Below are 26,373 nucleotides of genomic sequence, written 5' to 3' on the forward strand. Positions count from 1 at the left end.
GAATATGTAATTCTTTTTTATACCAAGATTTCCAGAAAAGAAATGAAGTTACATTGAATTAATATTCTGACTTTTCCCATGCTTTCGCAAGACAAATTATGATATTATCAAACAGTCTGTCCATAACCAAATGTCCTCTACTGCTAATTGAAAATTTAATGAAATTTGCAACTTACATACATAGCAAGTTTTGTGTTACTAAAATTGTTGGGCTTTGCTATGCAGGTACATAAAGATCAGGATAACTGAAATTTCAGTGACCAGATTTCAACAACTACTCAGATTAGCAATTGTGTCATTCCACTTTAGTTACTAATTCAAATACAAGAAACAAGTACAAAGACAGTACAGAAATAAATAAATGATACGCAATATTAAACGGAAATGATATTTGTAAAAAAATACATCATTGTGATTAGAACCATCAGTACAATCCTGGGTATATAAGGTCAAGTAAACATTGTGTAGTAACAATGATAAAGTCAACAACAATATAAAAAAAAACCCTCGTTAGAATCTTTAGGAACATAAACCTTTAAGAGAAAAAAATAAACATTTATTCCTAAAAGATAAAGGTTATAAAGTTACAATGTAAAAATTCTTTAAGAAGGGATATAAAATTAAAGATAAAGGTAAAATGGTAGAATCCTTAAAATAGTCATATAAATTACATTCTTTCATAAAGTTATAAAAACATCCTCAGGTGGCACATCATCAAGTAACTTCTTCCTCAAGCCGATATAAACAACTTTATCACAGGGTGGAAAGTGATACACTTGACAAGAATGAACTCTATTGTACATGGACATGGGCAGAGCATACACTCTGGCTGAAGTTTCTTCTTGAGACAGTTGCAGTAAATATAATCAATAGTTAATTTTTGCAAAAACTTAACCGCTCAGATGTAAAACATCTTGTTCATATTTTTAACATAAATATGTGTCCCTGACATTTTAAGTCTATGTCAACCTTCTTTTTTGTTTAAACCAAAAACATGTGGTCCAAGTGAACCAGAGATCACTCACCTGGCTGACACCCAACTAAAAGTAAATGCATGAGCAGTTGGCCAAGATGTCTGAATCACTAGAAAGCTTTTAGCTCAAATATCTCAAATGCTGTTTACTACATTTTTTTTAATACAAATACAACTATTTTAAGGTCTCTCTTGTTTTTGTATCACATTCAGCATCAATTGTCCAATACAGAAAGGACTCTATGCCAGGATTTCTTAACTCGGTCAAATTCCTTACAGCATTTTTTTCTTTTCAGAAACAAAGTTGTATAAAAGTTTTTCTACACTAGAAATAGCAGGTACATTTAATGGTGGAATAGCATTGTTTGTATAAATCTGAAAGGCGTTTAAGCTCTCAACATTGGTCAAATTCTGTTATGCGGTTTTAGTAACAGCTACTAAATTTAATGGCAGATTTGCATCACTTTTACAAACTTTGAAGTACTTTACAAATTTGACAAAAGCTAATGCTTTGTCTATTCTATTTCTGTTGAGTAGCCTTTGAGAAGAATTTGTTTAATGGATTTTCCACTTTTAGTAATGATGGCTGTTGTGATGGATGACATATTCTATTTTTAGAAATTCTGTGGCTACCTTCTGAAGACAAATTGGCATCAACTGTATAAATTACTAAACTCTTCATGCCAGGACACTTTCTGTCAAATAGGATCATGTTCTGTTTAGTGGTTATTGGAGAAGTTGTGGAAAGGTTGCTCCTATTTTTAGTAATGGTGGCCATGTTTTGCCAGGACGTTCTGTGCAAAATCTGGTTGAAACTAATCTAACAGTTTTGAAAACAACAACTGGTACTGAATGTTGGATGAAGGGCCATTCCATATATTCATATGATCTTACCAAAAGTTACAAAAATAACACTGCCAACGAAGAAGAAAAAAAATATATAAATTTCCCACTTCTCAAAGTAAAGAATTCAACAATGAAATGATCAGGGTTATAAGCAAAAACCTACGTTTTGAAGATGGCATTGAACACTTTTTGACCTTCCTGGGTCACACCCACACCTATAGAGTTGACTAGTCTTCGCTTCTCCTCAAGACTTTGTTTGATGCGACTGTTTATCTGGGGAAAAAAGTAAAGAATTAAAAAAAAGAAACAAACCAGTGTAGTCAGAACAGAGGTTAAAAATCAAAATAAAACAAACTGAGTAAATAAAATATACATGATAGAATGGTACAGTATTCTCACACCATCCAATCTCTTTGTACCCAACCCTTATATATTTTAAAAACTTATATAATAATATACAAAATGCAAAAAACTTAGTCATTTCAGTCTCTGATTTACAATTCCTAACCTGATTGTTGCCAAGGGGTCCCAAACACTGCAAACTTGTTGTGTTTCCAATCAAATGGAATTGCTTTAGCAACACAGTCACCATTTTTATTTGGGCCAGTCTATTTTTCAGCAACAGGTGATGCGATGTAGGTCACAATCTTTGATAATCCCATCAATTGTGGAAATTTTTGGATTTACATCTCTTTGAATACATGTATACAACAGTTCCACCTTATACTTATTTGTTAAACTTATTTTAGAAATATAATAGCTAGATATTGCCAATATTCGACACAGAAAACACAGATTTTACTGAAATAGACTATCCTAGAAAAAAATGATAGCGAGTAGTCTCTCTGCATGTTGACATTGGGAGCTTCTATTTGCTTCGAAATTCAAATAAGCTGACAGTGTATCAGACCCCTTGGTGACAATCAGGTTATAAATTATAATTCAGTAAATTCAGTCTTATGATATGTTATGAAAATCTGAATAATCACCTCAGCAGAATCCAACTATATTTACCACTTGTATACCCTCTCCAACAAACAGCAACAACTTAAGTTATAATTGTTAAATATTGTAAGCAGTGTGTGAAGAGGTTTAAAGCAATGTGCAAATGGCTCATTAATACAAATATGTTAATGAGGGCCATGGCATGACCTGTACATCCAAAGTACACAATTCTTATGCTTTAGAAAATAACAATACAACATGTTTGATAGTATTAAGATGTTATCATATTTAACAGATGGATGTTAAATGAAATAAACAATAAATAATTAATTTTTATTACAAGGAAACAATTCCATAGAACCAAGCAGAAGACAAGACAAAATGGTTGCATCCTTTGATAAAGCAGTTACAATATGACTGAGATGACCGGATCGACTAAGAAAAGGAATGTAATGTTAGCAAAAAATCAAGATTTCTCTGTTGCATTGGTGAGAATGTAATATAATATACTTAAATGAATCTATGCTGGATAAATACTGCCATATTTTGAAAATAAAATGGTTTGGAATGGAAAGAAAATCCTGCTTCTGTTGAAGTATAATGGCTCTGCTGATGCACTGTACATTATGGTCAGAGTACCATGTTAAAACAAGCTTCCTTGCACGTTTCAAAAACTATTCATGTTTATGTGGCAAACAGACTTGTGTATTTTTAGGAGCAAGTGAACTGAAAGGAATTTAATTGTCATGCTGAATACTTAATTCAAATGATAGTATTAACGTCTCAGGGTTTGATATAAATCCAATTACATATTAAAGACCAACGCTTAACGACAGAAAAATGCATGAAAGAAAATTTCAAAGAGACGCCTTTTCATGGTACAACAAAGACTCATTATAAGGCAACAAATACCAGTTGCTACACACATTCTGGTGGAAACCAAGTGATTTCCTTAAGGATTTACAGTATTCTCCCCTTCCAGAGCTTATAACAAGATTGTAATATAGTAACTATTTTACTCCATTGTTTCAAGCTACAGTGAAACCTGTTTGTACAAGATAATCAAGGAAAATTGTTTTCCTTTCTAGACAGGTGTCCTTTAAATAAAAGTGACTGAGATACTCTTAGATTGTATGCACATACATGTATTTTAATCAACACTGTATTGTTTCTGACAAAACTCCTTACAATTACAGGGCTCGAATTTAACACAAATTTCTTTGTAGCCAGAAGGACTAGTATATTGAGAAATTTACTAGCCCTGCCAAATCTTTACTAGTCCTGTTCACAAAACAATGTCACACAGCTTTCATGTATGTTTACCAATTCAATTTTAAAGTTCGAACAACCAGCAACAAAACTGGATGTTTTCTGTGTGTTTTTGCGAATCGTGTACACCAGTTACACCATATACCGTTCCTTTCCTCGTCATAATTCAGCCATTCCCTGTCTTTTGTCCTTTTCTTCTGAAACTTTCCATTATGCTTTTCCTATCAAAAGAATTATTCCTCATCATTCTCATTCAACTTTTGTTTTATTTCGGTGGCTAAACACCTTCTATCAAATGCCACACTTTGCCTACCTTATAAGGAGGGAATTATTCCTTGTTTTGAAACACAAGATGTTATAGTATAGCTGACGTGAATTATTTAAAGCAAGAAAAGGAAAGGCACAGTGTCCTTTATATAAGAAAGTCAGAGCAATAAACTCGTTTCAAAACACGTGTCTTTGCCCCCTCCCACAATTAAACGGCATCTCCCAAACAAAGACTTAACTTCAGCGGATGTTCTGCATGATCAAAGCAGTGGCTATCGTAAGCACTGTTATAAAATATTAGCATCAGAAGATAGTGTTAGTTTCAGCCTGGAAAAGGTGTGTTCCCGTGAAACGAAGCCATCTGACACTCAGTGCTTTGTATTTAACAGCTCCAGTTAATGTTTCATAAGTCGTAAGTTTGGTAATTGTTTCTTATTAATTGAACCTCAGTGTATTGTTGAAATTAATAATAAGGCGGAAAGTTTTCAAATCTTAGATGCCCATGCTCAGAGATAATTCTCAACAAATGTACGGCATTCTGCTTGGATATCTCAATGTGTATTCAATTATTTGTTCATTCTTGTAAGGGAAAAATATAAAAACTATTCTTATCATCATAGAAAAAGTAGTTGTATGGAAAGGATGTGTCAATAATGTAATCATAATAAATTGATCTAATTCTTATAATTATTTCGATGGAAATGTAAAATATGTACCGTATATACTCGCATATAAGCCCGTTCGTGTATAAGCCGACCCCCCAAAACTGAATTGGTAAAACTATTATAAAGTGCATGACCCACGTATAAGCCGACCCATAATTTCTAGACTACCGGAACAAAGTGAGTTCTGAATATGTTTACTTAGGCAGATCACATTATTAAATAAAATGAAAGTAAGAAAGCTAATTTATATGTTGAAATAAAAACAATTCTAAAGTGTTAAGTCTTAATGGAAATTTAATTAATCCTCATTCCTGTTTGTGACTGTTGGAGCATTTGGGTAGTGAGCAAAAAAAAGAACTGTCAACAAAAAAAATGTGCAAACTAATTTCTTTTAATAGATTTTGCCATGTTCTTTTGTGTGGTATAACGCTTTGTAGTTTGTTACTGTGGTCGAGTGAATAAAGTGTGATACCATGACATTTTTCATTTAATTCGTTATCAGATTAATTAGGATCAATTACGAAACTTCCGTTGTTAATAATTTGCGCTATTAAGTGAAATGCACAAAATCGGATGGATTCTTGTTATAGAAATGCACCTTTCTAAGGCAGAAATAGACTTCATCTTCTCATGCTAATATTTTACAACTCTGTTTACAATGGCCACTGCTTGGATTATACAGAACATCTGTTAAGTCATGTCTTTATTAGGGAATGGCATAAACAAAAGCTGACTATTGATAACCGAAACTTACTAGCCCATCGGACTATTAACATTATTAATGTTACCAGTCCGACAGGAAATCTGCTAGCCTCGGGCTAGCAGACTACCGCTAATTTCGAGCCCAGCATTAAATAGCATAAATATTTAATAATATTAGTCAAGCCCCAAAGCTATATTTATATAATCATGTAAACTGGTGCAAAATAGTGTTATCTGTATTCAATAGTTCACCTATATTATTTGTGACAATGTAGTCTACAAGCATTTTTAACAAATAAGTGTCTACTGTCCATGTAAAACAGATATCCTGTATCTATAGACCATCTACCTATGGATTTTTGTTACTCGAATTCCTGAAAGTGTCCCTTTTATTAGAGTTTTCCTTTAAAGCAGGTTTCTTCGTAACTGAATTCTTTTGTGGTGTCAATGGGGTATTTTGTAAATTTCTTGTTTACCAAGCATATTTGGTCACAAAGACATTCAACATATGTATGAAAATGCAAGATGTGGCTTGGTGACAACCATTTACAATGTATCTATTAATCTGAAAATGCTGCTTTCCTAAAATGTTCCACCTGTTATTAAGTAAACCTAAAATAACTTCCAAAAAGCTAAAAATGTATATTTCACATCACATATTTTGTAGTGATTGAATGGGATGTAGTGGCGTTACTGAGTCAAATGAGTTTCACTGTAGTCTATTGCATGTTCACAACATGGGTAAAACATGATGAATACATTAGACTTAGTGAATATTTGGGTAATATTGTTCACCTGAATATACTTACCCTATCACATTAACATTATGAAAAAATACTCTCCACTACCTCCCAATCCAACCCTACCTGAAAGATGAAAAATGTCTTATTAGCCACATGGCAAATAGATCAAGGGAAGTAACTCTTACAAATTAATTCCCATTGCACCTACTAGCTGGCCAACCATAACCCAGATGTGTATTATTAGTTTAAACTTGAATGAAACATATAACAGGATGCTTGCATTTGCAGGAAATGGTTCTGGTATTAATTATAATGTGACTGGGCAAGTGAAACTTAATTTACTAAATAACTAAATAATTTCCTTTCTCCATCAAATACATTACCCAATCACATTAAAATTAAAAGAATTTTTAAGAGGATCAACTTCTACTAACTTCAACAAACATGTAGGCAGCACAACTGAAGATTATGTGTCATATATGTGCAAAGGTGATCCCTGCTGGATCCCATTCCTGGCTATTGCCTTATATGCTCAAGTTTTCAGTATACATTACAAGGTCATGCTTGGGGCTGATGCTGTGCTGTTATGAATGGGCAAGGATTGCTCAGGGCTTTTCCAATGTCGCAAATTGCTATTATTTTCCCTTACTGGCGACAAAATATACCATCTGGCAGTCTTTTTGACGACAACATTTTTGACTGTTAAAACTGTATATAGTCTTGTGCCTGAAAAATTCAAAGGCACCATGACAGGAAGCCATAATCTTGGATATAAAATTGCACTTACATCATTGTTTTATAAACAAATCCTTGTTCATATTGACAAACTACCCTAACATGGCCAAAATATTCATGCTACCTGACTAGCTACAGGAATGACTACAATCTACCAGATGATGACAGTTTTTTCCTTTTTTGAAAAAATGTAACAGAAAAATAGGTTTGCTGAAACTTCAAAGAAAACTGAATACCTTTGAAGCCTTGATCGTTCTGTATATATACTAAGCAAATGAAGGAAAAAAAATGTCTCCGTCAGTTTTACAATTGTAGGATGCCGCAGCAATAACAAGTGGGCATTCTTTTGGTCCTTCAAAGAGTGCCTTTTGCAACACCTTCAATAACACATGAACCTTCATCAAACCGAAGACCTTTGATCAAAGAAAGTCGGCAACAAACTTAAATAAAAGCATTGTTTCATTTTTCATAGTGAGTGGAACATATTTATTGTGCCTTGAAAGTTTCCTGTTTGTAACAAAAAGTTCATGCTTATGATTGCTAGGGTAAATGGGTCTTATTCCGACCACCAGGATAATTCCATCCACTTTCATGATCATAACATCAAACATATCCAATGCATATTAACAAATACCCCAAAAAGAAATGCATCTCTGTAACCTGGAGTGGTTACCCTAATGGCACCAAATACTGCGAGATCATGCTAATGAAAAACTATGTCAGGCGCTATTCTGGTAAAGTGTTGCAAGCAGGAAATTTCAGGTTTCATCAAGAAAGATTTAGGTCTGCACAATTCGCATGCCAGGTTTGTATTATCATTTTATTAATGTATACCATTGATTTTTCTTCACACAGAGAGTTTTATCTTTACAAATCAAAACTTAACTATACATCCAATTAATTACATTTTTTTCAATATTTCCACAGAAATAAACTGGTCAGAATTACTCATGATATTTTCTTGTGCCAGGGGTAATTCTGACCAGTCAAGCATGCGATCAAACCTTTTAGGCTCTTAGATATTCAATATTTTATTGATACATTAAGTATTAAGATGTGGCTGCTGTTTTTTGTATTAAACTGTGTTCATATTATTTAAACTTTCTCCCCAAATATTCAAAATCAGTCAAGTTAACATTATAGTTATAATTCCATCCATCCATCTACCCATCCAAACAGCTATCCATCTATTTGTTCTATATGCATGCATGTATTTATATATATCATGTATGTACATATGGGTCTGTTTTTGTCTATCTATTTATTAGCTTAAACTCTTGCAGGATCTCAAAGACAAACCAGATGAAGAAAAAGAATATGCAGTATGCATATAAAGATTTAGAAGACACTCTATCAGCAATAAGAGAATGGTTGAGCTATAGGAAAGACAGCTTGAAATAGGTAATCCCAAAAACAATGTTAGTGGACCATGTAACTGGTTGTTACCGTTCAGGGTCCAAACCAGGATGACCTCAGCTTATACCAGCACAGGATGAAGAAGGCATATTTGCTAAGTCCCTGGAAGCATTGTCAAAAGGATTTGAGATTACCAAGAAGCAGCTGTTGATGAAGACCACCACACTGTGCAAAAGGATGAAAATTAGTACACCATTTAAAAATGGGATACCAGGAGAAGATTGGTGGAAAGGTTTAACGGCTTGATATCCTGAACTGGCACTCAGGAAACCTGAGAAGTTGTCATCATCACATGCCAGAATGACGAAACACACAGCTGTTGATAATATCTTCCCAGATTTTCAAGAAATATTTACAAATTTAAATCTACAGTCCTCATTTAATATGGAATTGTGATGAGAAAAGCCAACAGTCTGAACACACTCCAGCAACTGTGTGTGCCAGAAAAAGGGCCAGAAGTGTAGTTGGTAGAACATCTAACTCTGGAGAAAATGTTACAATCCTCACCTGTTTTTTTTGCAGCAGGAACAGCAATGCCTCCGACATGCAGTGCCAGGGGAAAGACAAAGAAGAGTTTGCAGTCATTTAACTGTATGGATGCCACATCTGGTAAAGTATGGACCTACCAGGAGAAAGCTTGCATTTGTGATGTTTTAGATAAAGAATGGTTTATGGGGAGTTTTCTAGAAGAATTATGGCCCTGAGCGACCACAGCTTTTGATCCTCGATTCTCATGGGTCACATTAAGTCACTGGATTACTAGAAGAAGCAAAAAAGAATATCCATCTTTTAACATTTCTGCCACACACTAATTAAGCCCTTAGACAAAAGTTTCTTTGGGCCGTTCAGTAAAGCTAACAACAGGGTATGCGCGGAGCTTCTGACAGAAAATCCTGGATTACTTATCACTAAGAAGAATGTCACAAATATAGTCCATGCAGCAAAATCAGCCCACTACAGTACTAAGATCATGGAAAGTTCCAGCTGCAAAGAGCTCTTCGAAATACTAACAAGCTAATGTCAAGGAACAAATGTGCACCACTTCCAACTACCTTCTCTCCAGTCGACCTTCTGGACATGTTTGCAAATTTCTTCCGTGACAAAGTACAAACCATTAGAGATAAGCTTGACACCACAATTTCAATTGACTCGTCATCACCATACAGTTGGGATACAGGATTTCAGCGGCAGCCATTAGCAGCATTTGAACCTGTCTATATGGATTTCGTACGTACAATTCTGATGAAGAGTGCACCAAAGTCATGTGGACTTGATCCAATCCCAACATCACTGCTGCTTGAGTGCTTAGATCCAGTATTGCCTTCACTAACTGATGTTATTAATACCTCTCTCTCTCATCCGGGGAATTCCCATCATTTTTCAGAACTGCCATTGTAAAGCCTCTGCTCAAGAAACCAACACTAGACCATAATGATTTAAAGTACTACTGCCCAGTTTCTAATCTCCCGTTCATATAAAAAATCTTAGAAAAGGTTGTTCTATCCAGCTTGTATCTCATCTGAATTCAAACAGTCTTTTAGCAATTTACAATCTGCATATCGCCCTTGCCACAGTACTGAAACTACTCTTCTAAAAGTAGTTAATGACATTCTCTCTGCTTTGGGTAGCGGAAAGATTAGTCCTCACCCTAATAGATTTGTCTGATCCTTGGAAACAATAGACCATGACATATTACTTCACCATCTCCAGCATGTATTTGGCATTCATGATACAGCCTTACTGTGGTTCAAGTCCTACTTGGTCAACAGGACACAAAGGGAATACACTCCAGCTCAGTTAATCTATGTTGTGGTGTTCCACAGGGGTCTGTTCTTGGACCTATTCTCTTCATTCTATACACTCAGCCACTCTCAAGTGTCATAGATCATCATCCAGTGTCTCACCAATTATACGCTGATGACACCCAAATATACAAATCTAGCCACCCAAATGAAGTTGATGCTACCATCCAAGGTGAAGAGAGGTGCATTTCTGATGTGAAATCATGGATGACATGTAACAAGCTGCAGATAAATGATGATAAAACTGAGGCAATTCTGATCACAACACAAAGACTTTCTCATTCACATCCTTTACCTCAAACAATAAATATCAGCAACACCAACATTAAATTCACATAGTCAGTATGAAACCTAGGTGTTACTCTGGACAGTACTCTCACATTGCACCAACATGTCATGAACATATGCAAGACTGCATATCTTGAGCTGAGACGCATCAGCTCCATTCACAAATATCTTTCAGTTTATGCCACTAAAACACTTGTGTGTTCATTAGTACTTTCAAGACTGGACTATTGTAACTCAATTCTGTCTGGTTCATCTCAATATCTACTCCAGAAACTTCAAAACACAGCGGTTCGGATCATACTTAGAGTACTATGATCACAGCACACCTCTCCACTGCTCTGTACCCTACACTGGCTATCCATTCAATCCAGAATCAAACACAAAATTTGTTCGCTGTGTTACGTTTCACTGATAGACTCCAGTCCAACATACCTATCCGACCTCACCCATGTGTACACAACAGCAAGATCATTATGCTCCTCTTCTGACAATCATATACTCAGCATTCCCACTATGAAAAGGAAGTCATATGGACAATGGTCTTTTGCATACCAGGGCCCAGCAACGTGGAATGAATTGCCCACTGAACTTAGACAAAAAGACACTGTGATTCCATTCAAGAGTGCTCTTAAAACTCACTTATTTAAACTGCAAGAACAAACTTAAAGACCTAATAATGTTTCCTACCTTAAATATTTTCAGCATGTTTTTATATTTTCTAATTTCATGGTGTTTGTTTTTGTTTTCTGTAATCATATCATTATATGTGTTTTTTATGTTATAGGTGTTGTCTAATGTAAAGTGCTTAGAGCTTCTAAAGATTAGGCACTATACAAAGTCCTCATTATTATCATTATGGCCAAGATTATTCCGTCTGGCATGGCAAGACACATTCACATCCAGCAAAATAATAAACAGCTTCAAAGGAACTGGTATCTTCCCAATCAATAGAGCAGCTATACCAGAGTCTGCTTTCTTGGCGTCAGTACCACATGGTAGGTCTCAGCCTGCCCTTTCAACAGCATCATCAATCAGTAGTCATGGCCACATACCACCTAATTCAACAACTTCAGACCTGTAGCTTAATTTAATACATGTAACAGTCTCTGTCACAAAAATCCTGTCAGCCTCAATAACATTTCAGGATTCCAATGATACAGAAACAGCACTGCATGAAGGACTTATTTTAGTAGAGGTATCCAGTGAGGCAGTTGAAAACATTCAGCATTCTCCATACATCATTGGTTCAGATGTGCTTTTGGCTATACGTATTACAACCAATGAAAAGCTTTATGTCAGCACACTGCACATCGATTTGGCAAATGGAACATCACTGCTTTTAGACGATATGTGAAAGATACCACATACTTCAATTTAAATGATGACAAGAGTGCAAAATTTTTATGTCGGGTAACATGGAATCCCAAATAAGATAATATTTTTGGTATTGCCATTGCAGAGGGAACACAAAGGCTAAAGTTGAAACATGCCATCACATCACATCATCTTTTGATGAGTGATGACATAATTTAAGGAAGGAAAAAAGCAGCGGAGAAAGAAAATAGAAAAAGAAAAGCAAAAGAGAGAAAGGAAAGAAAAAGATTGAAGCTAAAAATACTTCAAGCTCAAAGTAAGATTCTAAAGGAGGTTGAAATACTAGGAGTAGTGGAATGAAAATATATTTAGAATTATCTCAATTGCAATGAAATATATAGCTTGTTTTAATAAAGTTTCTTTTGACATGTTCTTTTGTGCTGCCTATTACAATGAAGTGCTACCAGTATGGCTGCAGACCTGCCAACCGTGACGAGTCCATCTCAGTAAGGCAGTTGATTTTTTTCCATAAGTTTGACTATTTTTCAGCAAGGTGTAACAAAATATCATATACTGTTATTGTAAAGCTGGAAACGTAATTAAAAGTTCGGTGTTTGGAACGTGCAGCATGATAAACATTATGTTCAACTGAAAAGTTTGTAAAAGTATGCATAGACTTTATTTACCACTAGTACAGTTGCACAAATTTTAGTTCCAAACCCTATGGAGCTCAATGGCTTGTTGCTGTCTCCCAACTTGATGTAATTCTTGGAAATTCTTTTTTCCATTTCACATGATGACGGCAATCATATTTCCAACAATGAGTCATACTCAAAATGGCATAATTGTGTCCCTTCCAGCTTACATTCACAAGAATCTGAATATTCCTTTTTATTTTTCTGTGTTGATTATTAACACTTTTCAAGAGGCTTATTTTCCATTATGTCTTAGGTGGCAGGGTCCAGTTTCGTAAATTGGCCCCTGGTAAATTTCTTAACTTAAGGCTATTATTGTTTACTATTTATTGATATGGATATATTTGTGTACAAAGTGTTTCGGACTTGTGTTGTTCTTGAAACTGATGTTAGGCATCTACACCTTTCATAGTTGTTCTGCAGTATGTTGATAGTGAAATACCAATAGTCGGCTAGGAAGAAGAGCTAGCCTCCCATAGCAGTAGACATGTGGGTTCAAGGCAAGTAGAATATCTCAAAAATGGCTTGGATGACAACTATTCAGAATTGCATCAAGCTATTTAGTAGACAATGTTTTTCAAAATTTTCATCCAGGGAAAGGGCTTGCGTTTGCACTGTGAGCATGCTGTAAAAAATGGCCTGTGGATGTTAAAAATGCATGTATAAAATAGGGGTTGGGGTGCATAAACTTCTGCTATGAACTGCCACTGACTTCTCTGGTCAAGTGAATAATATTCTTATGCTTTGTTTTAATATAGGTGTCAAGAAATATGGACCTTTTTGACCTCACTTATGTATTTGATTTTTATGATTTTTTTTATACTAGGTCGCTGATTGCGACATTAAATTTGTACATAAAAACTGGCCCCTGCCCCTTTAAATATGCATTGCTTGCTGGATGCCATTAAAAAAAATATCCATGATCAACAGTTTGACCATGCAGACACTTCGCATGATTAAATATGTGCAGTTTAAAGCGTCTGACGTGCTGCTGTAAAGTTAGTCTGGTTCTCTGACCAATTTCACTACTTCTAATATGAAACCCAGATCCAAATCAAACACGGATGAACAAATTTTTCTGGATTTTTCGGCGATGATAATTTTCCTGTAGTTTTTGCTTGTATGCCATCCATAATTAATGGATAAATTTTATAAGACTTAGAGCAAAATCGTAAGAGTTGGCAGGTCTGTATTTGTTGGATTGTCTTTCTTAAATTAGAGCCATAAATTGCTAATTAGTTTCTGGATCACTGAAACAACTGTCTCTTGATTGCATGCAAATATTTATTAGGCATTCTGGATATATATTTATGAAGGAAAACTTGGAAGCAGCAGGGTAAAAGCAAAATGAATGTATTTAACAGACGAATGCTATAATACTCCAATTAAGAAGATGCCAGTCTTTGTAAGGAGAACATTGATCGTTGTTATCCTTTAAATTGTGGACAATTTGCTAACATTTCATGCTGGAATTATTAACCAAAATGTACTGAAATTCAGAACTCTTTCGAAAGTTATAATAATAACAATAATAATTTTTATATTGACTTTAACACCATACAAGACATAGCAATACAACATAAATACACACAAAATTAAAATGAAGTAGAGTTAAAATATATATGTATAACAAAATGAAACCATAAAGCAGACAGAAATACATACACATTGTATACTAAATCTCCCAAAACTGCTATCGACATTGCTGCCAACCCCAGAGTACAAAAATATTGACTGCTTGTGACAAAAATACTGTTTTTCAGGAAAAAATACTGATTTTTAAAATTTTAATATATATGTAACTAGTTACAACATATACAACCATCAGTAAAGTAGGACAGTGCCTTACATAATTATTTAATGTCAAAGATGCGTGTGCTGCACACATGTACATTCTGGATGGGCACCATATTCCATTTGGGTGCCCATTCAGAAGGTGCAAGAGTGCCACACAGTCAGACACAGTCTGTGTTAGTAGCCTTTTCAACGCTTTGTTTTTTCCATCTCAATAATTATCGATTCCAATGTAACAACTTTCATTAATGATCTCAATTCTGTGTGATTTTCTTACTGCTGATCATGGTACTCTTAGTATGATCTGAGCAGCTGTGTTTTGAACTTTCTGAAGTTTCTAAAGTAGATATTGATATGAGCTAGACAGAATTGAGTTACAATAGACCAGCCCAACTGTTTTCGTTCTAGCATACAAGTAATCCTTTGCGATTTTACTGTCTGGAAAATGTATGCAAAATAAATCGCCAGCAAAACTAGTAGCTAAAAGAGGAAGGTCCATTGTCTAACAGAAATTTAATAAACCCAATTTCGAACGAATTACATCAAGGCTCTCTCTAGTATTTATATACATCGTAGGTTCAGGCTAAGTTGTGTATGATGAAGGAGCAAGCTGATGTTTTTTTATAGCTTTTTTGTGCTTTTGTATTTCATGGGCAATGCCCAATAACAAAATCACATTACACAATTTGCAAAACATAAAGTTGTCTCCTTTACTAGATGTTTTCACAAATCTAAACAAGACAGCACAATTATCCTTCCAGTTCTGTTTTCTTGTCTTTCCTGGAGAAAATTTTGAATATTCTGCTTTCCTATTCAACATGATTAGAAGCTGAATATTACGAAGATGAGATACAATGACAGCGGTAACTGTTTGCAAAATCCAATATGGCAGATAAATACAAGCATGGTAGCCTCGATTTCGAATGAACCAATCATATTGTAGAACTATATTCCTATATATATGCGATACATTTCTATCAGAATGGAACCAAGTGCCTATTCTAAACTGAAAATTGCAAGTAAATTTATTATTATTTTCTTAAAATTAAAAAACCAAATTTTTTGCACAAAAAACATATAGGTCTAAAATGCAGGACAAATACAGAAACAAGGGATACTTGGCAGCTATGCACCAATTATAGGTGCCTATTTTTCTGTTGAAAAAGCGATCTTTTATTCTTTTTGCTGTTTGTTTCTTTTATTTAAAGAAAACTGTTACCTTACACAATCTATTGAATATGCACAAGTCTAGCTTGGGTGTGGGGTAGCTGATATACATTCTTTGCTACTATGGGGTGTGCATAAGCAAATATAATATACATTTGTAACTATCTTACATAATTGCAGGAACTATTGTGATAATAATACATCACTCAGAATCTACTTAAATAATGGAATTAAAGGTATGTTGATTATGTTTTACATGGGTGCTCAGGATTACCCATTGGTAGTAACTGCCCACATGCCAGTTGGAATTATCCTTCTGTGGTCGGAATTAGCCAGGTGTCATGACCCCCATTAAATTTGAATAAAATCTTCATTTTCTATGGCTGTTTCTTACCTGCGACTGATATTTGTGGCCCAGTCTCAATGCTGGTGTTATACAAAGTTGACCTTCAACCCACAGACATAAGCCTTATATATGGATATGTTTATAGGACAGCATTGGTTCCAAAAGGTCAGAATAAGACCCATTTACCCTACCAATGGTGGTTTAAAACCCAAATTAAAGTTCCAATATTTTGAAACAATAAATATCTGGCCATGGAGTTAAATGAAGGTGGGACATCTCGCATGTATGTGAAACTATTTAATTTGTTCACATTTTTCATTTCCCTAGTAATCATGGTTGTTGTTTTTTGCTGACCAAAATCTAGCCAATTTAAGTACATGCGATTTTTGTGTATGGCTGGATACAATCGAAACTTTTGTTCCAATTTTTCTATAATTGCTGAACCCCTGCCAAATTTATTGAGCAAGAAAAACTAGTTCCTTTGGACTGAAAAATGTCAGGAGGCTTTTGACAAGTTGAAGGCCATACTTAAAAGCGCACCAGTTCTTACAGCTCCAAATTTCAACCAATCTTTCAAACTGTCTGTTGAGGCAAGTGATGTTGGAGTTGGAGTTTTGATTCGAGAAGATGAAAGTGGTATTGATCATCCAGTGTGCTATTTTTCCAAGAAATTACATAAGCACCAAAGGAATTATTCAACAATCGAGAAGGAATGTATGGCTTTGATACTGGCATTACAACATTTAAAAGTTTACTTACGTTCATGCTCCTTCTTTGATTATTGTATTTAGTGACCACAACCCCCTTTACTTTCATTGGCAAGATGAAAAATAAAAATCAAAGGCTACTAATGTGGAGTTTGTTGTTACAGGAATATATTCCTGACATCAGGCACATCAAGGGAAAAGATAATTTAATAGAAGACGCACTTTCCCATGCATAAAAATATATTATTTCATGTACACTATGTAATTTATATGAGTTCTTTTAAACCTCATGTATAATTAGTCTGTGGTAAAAAGAAAGCTTTATGTATAAATCTTTCTTTTTCTTTATGGGGGGAAGTGTTATGTATATTTGATTTAATTATATCTGATTTAATATATAATTATTTCAATTTAATTGTTTGTCAGTTTGAAAAAAATTAATTTTCATTACATGACACTGTAATGAATTTTTTTTAGTTTGACCTTGACTGTTAGTTTATAAACACCAGGTGCTGACCTAAATCCTGACCTTGTTTCAGAATTTGTAGCAACCTTCATAAACAAGTTCTATTTTATTTTAAAATTATTGGTTGTTTCCAAGGTCACGATGGGACTTTATCTTTAAGATATAAACAATTTTTATTAAAAAAAATTCATAAGAGTAAAAATGATTGGTTTTCGTCAGGGTCACACTGGGTAAACGTGATCTGTAACAAGTACTTGCTTCTATAAACTTCCAGCAGATGATCACATGACCCTTGTTTACGTTTCAGAAAGGCCATATAACCCATGTTTTTGTAGAATTAATCTCAGTAGAAGCTGGGCTGTTAAACTGTTAGTTGTGTATTGTGTGTTTGGAGTTATTTCAAATTACATGGTTTGGAGTTATTTCAAATTACTTCAAAAGGATTAATTTTGTTATTTTTCTGGAAAATATGTGTGCTCATGTAATATTGTGGAACAAGAAGTTTTTTTATAAAAATTTATTCAGCTATCAGAAACCGAAGTGATAATTCTTGTTTCTACAAGGAACTGTAGACTTCAACATTACAGATTGCAGCATACGTCATTGTCTTCCATCTTGGATTCTTCATCAGGATTCGAAAGTGAAATCAGAAGGAACATTTTGTTATTAGGACTACTAAAATTGTATTCTCGGATTATTTTTGGATTTGATTCTACAAAACCGTAAGTTCATATTTTTTCCCATTTTTATAAAATTTTTCCAGGGAAATAAATTATTGGATTTTTCAAAGCTTGTTGTTTTCACCCTTTATTGTCTTACTGTTTATTCGAGCCTAAACAAATGACATAAGATTATATGTAGCTAAAAGTACACAATAAGTTTAAAATGCTTTGTGAAACAAATTAGGTACTTTTAGTTATATTTAATGATCCTGACTGGAAAGGTTACTGAGTTACATGTGGGATAAAATTTGTGATACTGTGTGAAACGAAGGGAAAAACACAATCCATGGGGTTGATCTGACCTTGACTTGTATACAGATGAAGGACATAAAATTTGCCAAATCTGCTGATTCGACTTATACTCTGCACCAACTTATAGGATGGCAAATACCGTACCTGGATTCTACTTGGCTGACTAATGGAATCAATTTTAGGACAGTTTGTATTTCCCAATCATTAATGGAAGCTATACTTGGTTATAAAAATTATACCTGTGTGGGCACTATAGCTATGCACAAACATTGATATGATGGTACATGATACCCTGTCAAGTACAAAACTGATTTATCACCTTCTCCCTTTGGTTACTGTTATCCTACAATATTCTTTACTGGAACATAGTGCCCCATTATGCATCAGTACCTGTATAGCAAAACAGTTCCCATGGAAGAAGACCATACAATAATATCTACTACTGTACTACCAGCTCAGAATAGACAGTACTCATTCATACATATTATATCACATGAATATGATGGATACTGATCTATCAGCACATTATCTAATGGTAGATTTGACTGAAAACAGTTCAATGCTAGGTAAATACATTATTATTACCTTTCCAATATTGATGCTAGGCAATGGTGGCAAAGGTCCCTCTGGTGCCTCTTCGATGATCTTGACATCACTTACAAAACTAAGATTCACCAATCGTACATCATGTTGGTTGTGTTCCCTGTTGGAAGCTGTAGATTCTGGTGACAACGGTTAAGGAAGAACCTTGTGCACAAATTATCTTATAAATATTAGACAATAATCCATATAAAGTCAAAGAAATCCCACATGATAGCTCTATACATGGGACACAAAGAGTACAGTACTTCCCCATTATAATGTGTTTATTGAAGAGACAGGGAATACCACCTTATGGTGTTGTGATGCTGGGTCTTCAATTATATATCAGAAAAAAGTGAAATTAAATATATTGGCAATTTATTTATCTACAATATGAAGAGAAAATTTAAGAGACACATACAGCATAGTGAATTAAATCCCAAACAATCTTAAATGTCCAATCAGAAGTCCCTAATGAATTTCATTATTCTTGAATATCATGTAACACAATGATGCAATCCAGAATGTTTTTGAATGAGTGCACAAAAATCCAAAATAGTGACTATAAATCTAAAAAGTGAATGAGCATTTTAGTAATTTCAACTAATATTTTTAAAAAGTAATTCCTCTTGAATTATATTCAACAGATTGATCTAAAACAGGAATGAATTTCTTGAGGAAATCTCTGAGTCCAAATTCAGAAGTTTTAAGTTAATGACAAATTATGAAATCTGATTCTCCACAATTAACCATATCTGTGTAACAAAGCTGTTACTTTCACCAAGTACTTATTGTATTGCTTACCTTGTTATCTTTGAGAACATTCATGATTGAGAAGGCCAATTTAAAGTAGTTTAATTATATTAGATAAAACTTTATAACAGAGTTTGACTATCAATTGAAATAAGTTGACCTGACAAATGACTGGTTGCTAGCTCCTACATTGGTACGTTCTGTCTGCACTTTAACTTCTTTTATTCCATCACATTTATTTGAGTTGAAAAAAAAGGATATAATTAACATGATAATAAAAAAAGTTGCAACAAATAATTTCTGAAGTCAGATATCTAAACACAGCTAAAACTCAATGAGGTTCTCACAGAAATGCTTGTGGATGTAGCTGTTGCCGTAGATCAGTACTTTTTTAGTCTGGATCCAAAAGAACATATTGCATTTATGCTAATTACATTTAAACCATAACAAAAAGATAGAATTAAACACATAATTTCACTTGATAAAGTTTATTTAGTTGGTGTTTGTTTTTTAAAGTGCTGCCTTCAGTAAGTATTAGTGACATTTCATTTATCAAAAATTCATTGAATAATTTGTTGTTTATGATGTACTGTGAATGTTTTGGAAAGAAAATTAATATAAAATCTTTTTTAAAGTTGAGAATTTAATGTTGATTCAAATTTTATGTTACTATACAATGTTTCTGATGATAAAACAAGCAAGATATCAAGGTTTAGGATACCAATTTTCTTCACATTCAACATATAAGGGCCAACTTTGAGAGTATTTTCTAGTTTTGAAAAAAAAAAAAAATGGAACCACACCCCACAATATTTTCTAAGCATGTTCAGAAGCTTCATGGTACAAGTTATTGAGGGAGTGGTGTATAAAAATAATGGATACTTATGCCAGAAAATTCAGACTATGGCGTTTATTAGGAGACAGTAGTGTACTTAACAGTTTGGTACAAGGAGATTCAGTCTTCAGAGTGAGAAATAGGTTGTGTGCAGGCTAATATTCTTACTAATGTAAGTAAACTGGGATTTTTCCCTTTACTTTTAGGATTTTATAACTTTTAAAAAAAAAGCTGATTGTGTCAAAGATTCTTTACTTTTGGAATTAAATGTCTGGAGTATTAAACATATTGAAAAAGATTCTGATGGTCAGCTATGAAAAGACTGTAATAAAGATACTTAGGCATGAAATGTCAGGGGTTTATAAATGTGTGCTATGAAATGTCAGGGTACAAAGTGACAGCAAATGTACAGGAAAATTAATTTTCTGCCAAAGTTTATCAACATTCTTCTACCCTAGTCAGAGATACTTCTGACTTTTTCGCACCCCATATTAATATATCTCTCCCTCAATTACTCATTCACAAAAACAAAACTGTTTTGAGTGCATCAGTTACAAGAATTTTAAATTCACTATAAACTTTGGCAATCACTTAATGAATCCAATCTGTGAAAATAATCTTACCATGGACCTAGTATGCCTTTGCCTCATTCCCTTGCTGTAATTGATAACATTTACAAATGTATGTGATCAGTCCTTAGACTGCTTAATTATCCTACATGTAACTTACAGTGTTAAAAGTATCTAATTAGTCAGATGAAATAAGCTGACTTAAACACATGTGTGTGACTGCTACCTCTACACAGCAAGGATCTGCAAACCTTTTTGATTTCTTATTCTACCTATTACACTGAATTTGATACAAAAGGCTAATTAACATGATAATACAATACAGGTTAACTTTTAATCGACAATAACAATGAAACCATCACTTATGCATATCAGAGATAAAAACACAATCATTACATAATTAGGTTCTCAAAGAAATGCTTGCATACATCACTGTGATGAGTGACTGACTTTTCACATCAAATACAAATGGTCGAATCACATCTATTATAATTTAAATTAATTTGGAAAACATAACCACTTGATTCTGCATGTTTATACTTCCAGTCTTCAACAAGGAAAAAGGCATTAAAGCAATTACAACAAAAGCAATTAGACGAAAATATGTGCATCAATATAAATTCACTGAACTTAGCATAGTTCCGTCAGATATGTTTCCACGCCCACCCCACTGCATATCGGATTCACGTCTTACATTGTAGGACCAAGTGAGAAGCCGGATTTACATTTTTTTAATTAAAAAAATGCACATATTTGAAAGAAATGAATCAATTTAATGTAAAGCTTTGCAACTATGCTGTTTTGTTTAATAGGGTGCAAGCCGCTAGGGTCCCAAAGAGGAACCCATAACACGGGATAGGAAAGGTCAGAGAGGAGACGTATTATTTCAACCTCTTGCTGATGATCAGTTACCATGCATCTAGTATCACAACGCTGCTTAATAAACTTAATAATTACACGATGCCATTTGCATCGTCCTATATGCTACGCAAGATCATATATTGCCGCTAACAAATTTTTTTTTTCTCGAACAATAACACGACACCCCGCTCTCAAACGTATGTTGGTAGCCATTGACTGGGGTGGCAAACTATAACAAAAAGGATACTTATCGCGAGCGTTTTTGTTCCCAGATCAAAGGCAAGTACTTCCCCTTGTATTTTTTGGTTGTAGCACGTTTCACATGATACGATACTTCCGATGCTGAAGTATTCACTCTCCGCCATGTCCACCTTCATTTTTCCACAACACAATCAAATGCTCGAGCACAAGGAAGACCTGAGAGAAATCCAAATGTCCCTCAGCTTATCAGGTTCGAAAAAAGGTGTGATTCAATATTCCATTGGTTAATATTCTTTATGCTTCGTTTCGGGATGTACAGTATTAAATATTTCAATCATGCTTTCTTCGCATTATTTTCTTACGATTTAAAATCGTATTTTGGACTAAAAGAATGTTTATTATACGTAAATATAGTTTTTTCCATGTTTACATTAATAACCATAAATGATAGATAAAATTAAATCGATATTTAAAATGCATCTTGTACATCATGTTTTGGGACAATTGGAGGCAAAGTTTGAAAGAAAAGAACAGTAAACAAAACATTTTTTGACGGTTTTTTGGAACAATTTAGCATTTTAAATTGTTCCGTTAAGGGATGTGATGGCAATAAAACAATATGCTAATTATCCTTAAATAGATGCAAAATGGAAAACGGAGTTTTCGACGGCTTTAAAATTCAGGTAACTAAAAATGGGTTCTATACCTGAAACGCAGTATTATACTGACTAACTGAGTATAGTATGTTGTTGAGGTAATGTATCAACATGCAGGCAAACTCAAATTAGATTTTAATTGGTGTTCTAAAATGTAAAAGGCTAATAACATAGTTTAACCTAAGACTTTTCATTCCTGATTATTAAATGCTTCGCACCTTCCAAGAAACTTTTAGACGAAAATTTGTGATCGCTATGGACTTTTATAATGGTGATCAGGTATCAAACTGGGTCAAAAAAAAAAGAGCACGTTTGGTCGAATCCTCAAAATATCTATAGTACTACGGATTTTTTAATTTATTTTCAACATGTGTTGCTTTTATTGTGACATCACAAAGTGCGGCATTCAATCCGGGTTGTACTGTTGTACTGGATCACATGTTTAGTCGGGATAAGGCATACAAAAAAACAAACGTGTTTGCTGTTGCATTGTTTTGTTTTTTTTAAAACTAGGTTAGGTAGGTATTTTTCTTAACATATATTGTACTAAAATTAAACACTTCAAGTACTGGTCTGAAGCAGCTCAATTAGATACACAAAAAATTTCAGGAATGTTGTTTTGCCCATCCTTTGAATTTTTAAGTTTCTAGCAAATGAAAAATAAATAGCACCATACAGATCTTAACATGGTCGAATGCCAACAATGAATTATTTTGGGAAGTACATGTATGACTTCCTGTTTGAGTTTGGCAAACTGAAATGTTTTTATCTATGATGTTTTCAAAACCACTTTAAAAAAAAATTCTCCAAATTCTGATAAGTGGCAAATTTTTCCACCAAAAATTTGTTAAATGTGGGGGTTTTCATTCTTTTTTAAGTTAAAATCATTCCTTTCAGTTACATAAGTAAAGACATATTTTTGAAGCACAATCTCAAGAGTTTAAAAACTTATATCCCCCTCCCCAGTTATGGTAGATATACACACAACAAACACATAACACTTTATTATATCGAATATGGCTTCATTGTTGACACTCAGCAAAACATTATCTCCTCACTCTTTCCTTTCAAACGAGTTTAATCTTTTTTTAGGAAAATTAAAGTAATAGACAAATATAGTTTACCTACAACTAAAGTGGTATTAGTATTCCTAATGACAATAGTATTAGATATTAATCAAGTACTACTCTAAACATTCTTCTATCTTTGCATTAAAACTAATTAACTTTAATCTCTTGTTTTTTATACTGATATTTTATTTACAAATAATTGATGTAGTATTTAAAGAAATACAGCTCCTAGCCAGTATATGGTAGTACTAGAGGAAAATCCCATCACATGCAGCGAAATCAGCCCACTACACTAATAAAATCATGAAAAGTTCCAGCTGCAAAGAGCTCTTCGAGATTACTAACAAGCTAATGTCAAGGAACAAATCTACACCGCTTCCAACTACCTTCTCTCCAGTCGACCTTCCGGACATGTTTGCAAATTTCTTCTGTGACAAAGTACAAACCATTAGAGATAAGCTTGACACCACAATTTCATTTGACTCGTCGTCACCATACAGTTAGGATACAGAATTTGAGCAGCAACCATTAGCAGCATTTGAACCTGTCTCTATGGATTTCGTACGCACATTCCTGATGAAGAGTGCACCAAAGTCATGTGAACTTGATCCAATTCCAACATCACTGCTGCTTGAGTGCTTAGATCCAGTATTGCCTTCACTAACTGATGTTATTAATACCTCTCTCTCATCTGGGGAATTCCCATCATTTTTCAGAACTGCCATTGTAAAGCCTCTGCTGAAGAAACCAACACTAGACCATAATGATTTAAAGAACTACTGCCCAGTTTCTAATCTCACATTCATATCAAAAATCTTAGAAAAGGTTGTTCTATCCCAGCTTGAATTTCATCTGAATTCAAACAGTCTTTTTAGCAATGTACAATCTGCATATCACCCTTGCCACAGTACTGAAACTACTCTTCTAACAGTAGTAATGACATTCTCTCTGCATTGAGGGGCCCCGAGTGGTCTAAAGCGTTCTCCGTTACGGATCACTGCCATCTCACCTCTGTCTGCGTGGGTTCGAGTCTAGGATTCAGCCACTGTGGGTATGTGAGAAAGCTTGCCAGTAGCTTCTCGTGGGTCGATGGTTCTTTCCGGGGTTTTCCCGGGTTCTTCCTCCACCATTAATACTGGCCACCATGTATAGCCTATCGTGTGCTGACAAATAGCATTAAACCCTACAACTACGACAACAACTCTCTGCATTGGATAGCGGAAAGATTACAGTCCTCACCCTAATAGATTTGTCTGCAGCATTTGACACAATAGACCATGACATATTACTTCACCGTCTCCAGCATGTATTTGGCATTCATGATACAGCCTTACTGTGGTTCAAGTCCTACTTGGTCAGCAGGACACAAATTGTATCTGCAAATGGAATACACTCCAGCCCAGTTCATCTATGTTGTGGTGTTCCACAGGGGTCTGTTCTTGGACCTATTCTCTTCATTCTGTACACTCGGCCGCTCTCAAGTGTCGTATATCATCATCATGTGTCTCACCAATTGTACGCTGATGACACCCAAATATACAAATCTAGCCACCCAAATGAAGTTGATGCTACCATCCAAGGTGTAGAGAGGTGCATTTCTGATGTGAAATCATGGATGACATGTAACAAGCTGCAGATGAATGATGATAAAACTGAGGCAATTCTGATCACAACACAAAGACTTTCTCATTCACATCCTTTACCTCAAACAATAAATATCAGCAACACCAACATTAAATTCACATAGTCAGTATGAAACCTAGGTGTTACTCTGGACAGTACTCTCACATTGCACCAACATGTCATGAACATATGCAAGACTGCATATCTTGAGCTGAGACGCATCAGCTCCATTCACAAATATCTTTCAGTTGATGCCACTAAAACACTTGTGTGTTCATTAGTACTTTCAAGACTGGACTATTGTAACTCAATTCTGTCTGGTTCATTTCAATATCTGCTCCAGAAACTTCAATAAGTTCAAAACACAGCGGTTCGGATCATACTTAGAGTACCATGATCAGAGCACACCTCCCCGCTGCTCTGTGCCCTACACTGGCTATCCATTCAATCCAGAATCAAACACAAAATTTGTTCTCTATACTACGTTTCACTGTCGGACTCTAGTCCAACATACCTATCCATCCTCACCCATGTGTACACACCAGCAAGATACTTACGGTCCTCTTCTGACAATCGTATATTCATTATTCCCACTATGAAAACAAAGTCATATGGACAGCGTTCTTTTGCATATCGGGGCCCAGCAATGTGGAATGAATTGCCCACTGAACTTAGACATAAAGACACAGTGATTACATTCAAGAGGGCTCTGAAAACTCACTTATTTCGACTGCAAGAAAAAATGTAAAGACCTAATAATGTTTCCTACCTTAAATATTTTCAGCATGTTTTTTAATTTCATGGTGTTTGTTTTTGTAATCATATCATTATATGTTTTTTGTCTTATAGGTGTTGTCTAATGTTGTAAAGCGCTTAGAGCTTATAAAGATTAGGCGCTATACAAATGTCCTCATTATTATTTTTATTATCATCAGTTACTTTGCATAGTGATAACCAATAGGGGGAGACTACTCTTTATTGTAAATATATCCAGGTGCCATTTTTCAGGAGCAGGCTTTCTAACTGATGTAACATGCCTAAATGTATTGTTGACTTCATTAGAACTGGTAATTATATGTATTATTCTAATGTCAGAATGAAATTATATG

The 26,373-nt window shown here is 34.5% G+C and overlaps 2 protein-coding genes across 2 annotated transcripts in view; one reads left to right on the forward strand and one right to left on the reverse strand.

Moving 5' to 3' along the window:
* The window catches only part of LOC149776526 (protein LSM12-like), a 32,988-nt gene extending 10,840 nt beyond the window's left edge, over positions 1–22,148 (reverse strand). Inside the window, exons 1-3 of the mRNA XM_089940970.1 lie at positions 21,962–22,148; positions 18,700–18,836; positions 1,983–2,092 (exon numbers count right to left, since the gene is read on the reverse strand). Of these exons, the coding sequence (XP_089797096.1) occupies positions 1,983–2,092; positions 18,700–18,836; positions 21,962–22,091 (377 nt within the window). The 5' untranslated portion in view covers positions 22,092–22,148. The remainder of the gene's footprint in view (positions 1–1,982; positions 2,093–18,699; positions 18,837–21,961) is intronic.
* Positions 22,149–22,419: 271 nt separating this feature from the next.
* The window catches only part of LOC149776527 (uncharacterized), a 61,314-nt gene continuing 57,360 nt past the window's right edge, over positions 22,420–26,373 (forward strand). The window contains exon 1 of the mRNA XM_089940971.1: positions 22,420–22,598. Coding sequence (XP_089797097.1) covers positions 22,563–22,598 — 36 coding nt within the window. The 5' untranslated portion in view covers positions 22,420–22,562. The remainder of the gene's footprint in view (positions 22,599–26,373) is intronic.

This window comes from Sinohyriopsis cumingii, chromosome 18, assembly GCF_028554795.1.
Source record: "Sinohyriopsis cumingii isolate HCF-2022 chromosome 18, ASM2855479v2, whole genome shotgun sequence".
Lineage (NCBI taxonomy): Eukaryota > Metazoa > Mollusca > Bivalvia > Unionida > Unionidae > Sinohyriopsis > Sinohyriopsis cumingii.